At 39.8% G+C, this 4,691-nt stretch overlaps 1 protein-coding gene across 1 annotated transcript; it reads left to right on the forward strand.

Moving 5' to 3' along the window:
• Nucleotides 1–569: 569 nt before the first annotated feature.
• On the forward strand, nucleotides 570–3,089 carry tspan13a (tetraspanin 13a). Its single transcript, XM_080540317.1, has 6 exons — nucleotides 570–705; nucleotides 1,243–1,410; nucleotides 1,630–1,710; nucleotides 2,296–2,409; nucleotides 2,535–2,645; nucleotides 2,891–3,089. The coding sequence occupies exons 1-6, from the start codon at nucleotides 643–645 to the stop codon at nucleotides 2,963–2,965; spliced, it is 612 nt and encodes a 203-aa protein (XP_080396443.1). The 5' UTR covers nucleotides 570–642; the 3' UTR covers nucleotides 2,966–3,089.
• Nucleotides 3,090–4,691: the final 1,602 nt, after the last annotated feature.

Below are 4,691 nucleotides of genomic sequence, written 5' to 3' on the forward strand. Positions count from 1 at the left end.
GTCTCAACACAACAACCCCCACACGCATGCGCCCACCTCCACCAATCACAGGGGTGCATTGGCACACATGACACAACACAGTAACAGGGTTGCTACAGTATCGTGAGCTTAGAATGATAAGGTTCTATCTCCGTTTAGGGCAGTTCAGAGATATTGAGCGTCAACGTTTTTACATTCCATTACGTTTTGTGAGATGGAACCTTTGTATTTTATGAATTACTAACTCAAAAATTTCAACATTTAAAAAAACAACACCACACGGGCATTAATAAACACCTAATGGATCAGATTATGTAAAAAACAAAATGTTGACAAAAATGGAGATAGAACCTTATAATTCTAACGTCACAGTATGTTAAAGATGTGTGTCACATCATGTTATGATGCAGAACCATGTGACGCCTCCAGGTGTCAGGCTTTCACACCTGTCTCAGTCTGGGGACATTCACATCATTGTCAGGGAGAAACGTTCCAAGCAGACGACCAATCAGCGTGCAGACCTTATTTCCTCTGGGAATGTCCTATAAATCCACCTGTTGCATCGCCTCGGCCATTGTTTGCCTTTGCATAAGCAAACTGCAGTAGGCTACTTTGGAATAATTGGACATTTCTTGTGTGCGCCAGAATACTGGACAAGCGACAATGGTTTGCGGCGGATTTGTTTGCACTAAGAATTCACTCTGCGCGCTCAATATCCTTTACGTTGTGAGTACTAACGCATTGCGTTGTTTCCATATGGAACTGACTGACTGGGGTATTGTATCAATATCAATGAAGTGACGCGTAAGATATCATATAGGCGTTTGAACAAGTTATAATAGACTCGTCTCTCATTACTGTTATAATTCGTCTCTAATAGCAACGTAGATGCCCCGCAAATTGAGAAGAGAAGTGCTTGACATACCTGTCAAAATCAAATGACATGCTTATTGCCCCCCCTCCCCCATTATCTCTCAGAATATGTGGCCTTACCATAGCCTTATTAACAGTCTTTAAGACTGCACCATAGAAGAAACAACAGAATGAATATGATTTATTTTTATTTTTATATAGCCTACAATTTTTTTACTGATTTAAAAATTATAATTTATAGTCATAGGCTTTAATCAAGCTGAATGTGATGAATAACAGAGGTTGTTGACATTTCCCACATTCAAATAATCAGTATGAAAGGGTCTTTGGAGTAGATTTCCCTCCCAGTGGACTTCCGTCATCACTCTGTATTGTGTCTGTGGCCCTCAGATGGTGAGCCTGCTCCTGATCGGGGTCGCAGCCTGGGGGAAATGGTTTGGCCTGGTCTCCAGCTTTCGAGTGGTGGCAGCAGTCATTGGCGTGGGCATCTTCCTGTTCGTGGTGGCCTTCGTGGGACTCTGTGGAGCGCTGAAGCACCACCAGGTCCTGTTGTTCTTTGTATCCTTCAGTTGTTGTAATAAGGTTGGTCTTTGATATTGGTTGTTCAGATGTTGACAGTTAAACCAACCCTACATAGTTCTGTTGACTTGTCAGTGCATTACAATAGCAGTCTATAACTGTAATAACTGTTCCATTCTCATTAAGGCTCACAGAGAACACAGTTTAGTTTGTTCTCAGGAGGATGTTTCTTCCAGATGCTTCCTTAACTGGGCCCAGTACATGGTCATCCTGTTCATGGTGTTCATGGTGCAGCTCGCTGTGTCATGTGCATGTCTGGCTCTCAACAAAGACCAACAGGTATGTATGTGGTCTGAGCTATATATATACTGTAGGTCATGGGTACCGTCAGTTAGGTCATATTCTTGGCCTTGCTTTTGACAGTCGGGGCTCCCTTGTTCACGTATGATGTCTGTGCCAATGACGACGTACAATGTGGTGCTAAATAACAATGTCAGTCATCTCTTTCTGTGTCAATAGTCTCGTGATGTTTGAGTCATTTGTTTGAACATTGGGTCATTCTTGATTACATATGACGCATTCTGTGTAATTAGCATACAAGACATTGCCGTCAGTCATTTGATTGGAAATAAATTATACTCTTGATCATTTGCAAAATCTTTGGTCATAGGACATTTATCAAAATCGATCTTCAAGAATATGATTACTATGTCATGTAAACAGATAATGTAACATGGCTACTGTCTACCTTTCATATCATGAAGGGTTTTATTTTTATGACTTTTGATTGGAAATAAACTATGCTCTTGATAATGGTGGATATAGTGTTGTGGCATAAAACTCTTCCCATGAAGCCTATGTTAAATGCCTGTCTACCATTGATAATAAATTCAAGCCTCTACTCATTGATATACCCCTCCATAGGACCACCTTCTGGAGGTGGGATGGAACAGGTCTCTGGCCACTCAGAACGATGTAGAGAAGACTCTGAACTGCTGCGGCTTCAGCCACTTCAATCATAATGAGACATGTGAAGCTGTAAGATCTTGACGTTTTTATCAGCAAGAAGTGTGACAGCATCAGCTAAAATGTTATCATAGTTAGTAGACAGTATTTCCAGTGATAAACACACAAGTTTAATCTCCTTGTCCTCACACTCCCAGGACTGTTTCTCCCATGACTCCTGCGACCCCTGTGCTCCCATCATCCAAAGCAATGCTGGGGAGGTTTTACGCTTTGTGGGTGGGATTGGATTCTTCTTCAGCTTCACAGAGGTAAGCAACCTGCCATAGCACCAAAGCAAACATCCTGCAACAGGGTGGAATCTGTTCTTAGCTGTGATATGCCTATACAAATAAACATCAATAAAACAGAACACAAAAATAAGCCATATTGAGATCAGTCAGTAGTAGTAGTAGTATTTCTAGGAATTTATTCCATATCTCAAATACTGTTGTATGGGATGTTCAATCACAAATATGTGAATATTACTGCCAATGTTGTTTTTGTTTCATTTCAGATCCTGGGAGTGTGGCTTACGCACAGATACAGAAATCTGAAGGACCCTCGTTCAAACCCTGGTGCCTTTCTGTAAATACTAATACTATGTAGAAAACGTTGCACTATTATGGAACTTTTTTTTTTAGATACTTGTATTTTGGAAATCGTATATAACTTCTTTGGATTGTTTGATGTTTCCTAATGAAATATTACCATTACTGTAACCAAGAGAAAAAGAAAAATGATCCTATGTTGTATATCAATTAAGTTAATGAGAACAATTCCAGGCAATTTGATTGATCATAAACCAATGTAACTGCTTCCCTCGTCAGATTGAAACTGAGCAGTTATTTAAAGATGTTACCTAACATGGTTGATAGGAGTCGAGAGCAAATGTCATGCATCAGCAGCACACCTTAGGCAAACATAGCATAAAGCGGCACAATGTTTCCTGGGTAGCTCAATGGTTCTGGATTCCCCGTTCTCAAACCTCTCTTTCGGCGGGTACCTTAACAGTACCATCTTTGTTCCAGACAGCGTATTAGATGTCACAAGGATACAGTCAGTTCTGCAAATTCCAAAGCAGAACTGTGATGTATACCAATCCAGGCCTGTTCAGATCTTTATTCAAAAAGCATGTTGTAAAATATCTATTCAATAATAGACCATGCAGTACATGACAAATGTCACCAAGGATATCAAATTATTAAGTTAAGAAGAACATGACATTGTTTAGTGCTGCTATTATACTTATTTACAGTACAGGAAGTACGAGTGTGGTTTCAATGTTATGTTCCTATGAATCTTTCTCGTGTAACTGGTCTCCAGCTAACAGAGTACGCTCAGTGTTGGCATAGAAACTCAATTCTCGCCTTGCTAACCCCGCTCTCAGATCTGTTGTTGACCGTCTGTGGTCTTCTGACAGGAAAGGGTCACTCAATGCCACCTAGCCACTCCCACATTCCTACATCTCAAACAGGATGAGAACCAGGAACCATGCTAACTGAATTCCTCTACTTCATCAGGCTGCTCAACCAGTTAACCAAGGTGATCGTCATCCATACACATTTCTAACACAATTCCCATCGGTTAAAGCTGGGCTCAATGACAAACTAGCTCTTGTATCAGCAGCACTATAGAATCTTAAACACTCCTGCCATGTGATAGATAACCATGGGTAATCTAATGGCAATCTTAAATCTTGTCTTAATCTTGAACATACCTGGGTCAAATACATGTTCAATTCATGAACACGTGTTTAATGTGGGCTTGATTTATCTTAGCGTCTTCATTATTGGCACTATTCCAGTGGTTCCATTGCATCAGGAACTAAATCAAACACAGCTGAAGTATTTGAATGATTCTGAAACCATCTGGTAGTATTAAATGCACATTACTCATTTGAAAAGATTTCAGTAATTACTTGTATATAATTATACCGAGGATTAAAAAATAATAATAATCAGACTACAATAAGGTGCAAGTCTATGACTGATTCAGGATTCATAAAGGCACAATACTGACACTACCATCCATCTGACTTTGCTCCACTTGAGATTCAAACTAGTTCAAAAAAGTCTGCTATGCTAGTTACAGACATCATAAGCTAGTGTTCTATTAGGTCTATGATGCCAGTCTCTTCCTCTAGAACTGCCCATTCCTGTTGTCAACACCTCTGGCTTATCACATCATTGTTGTGTTAACCTTGCACAAAACTACTTTGTGTTAGTGTTGCTAGAGTACATGTTACAAAAAATGTCTCAACAATCTCAACCCCTATATTTAATAATACTGCATACAAATCACACAGTAGTCATGTA

Source organism: Nansenia antarctica, assembly GCF_963989245.1.
Source record: "Nansenia antarctica genome assembly, chromosome: 10".
In the NCBI taxonomy this organism is placed as follows: domain Eukaryota; kingdom Metazoa; phylum Chordata; class Actinopteri; order Argentiniformes; family Microstomatidae; genus Nansenia; species Nansenia antarctica.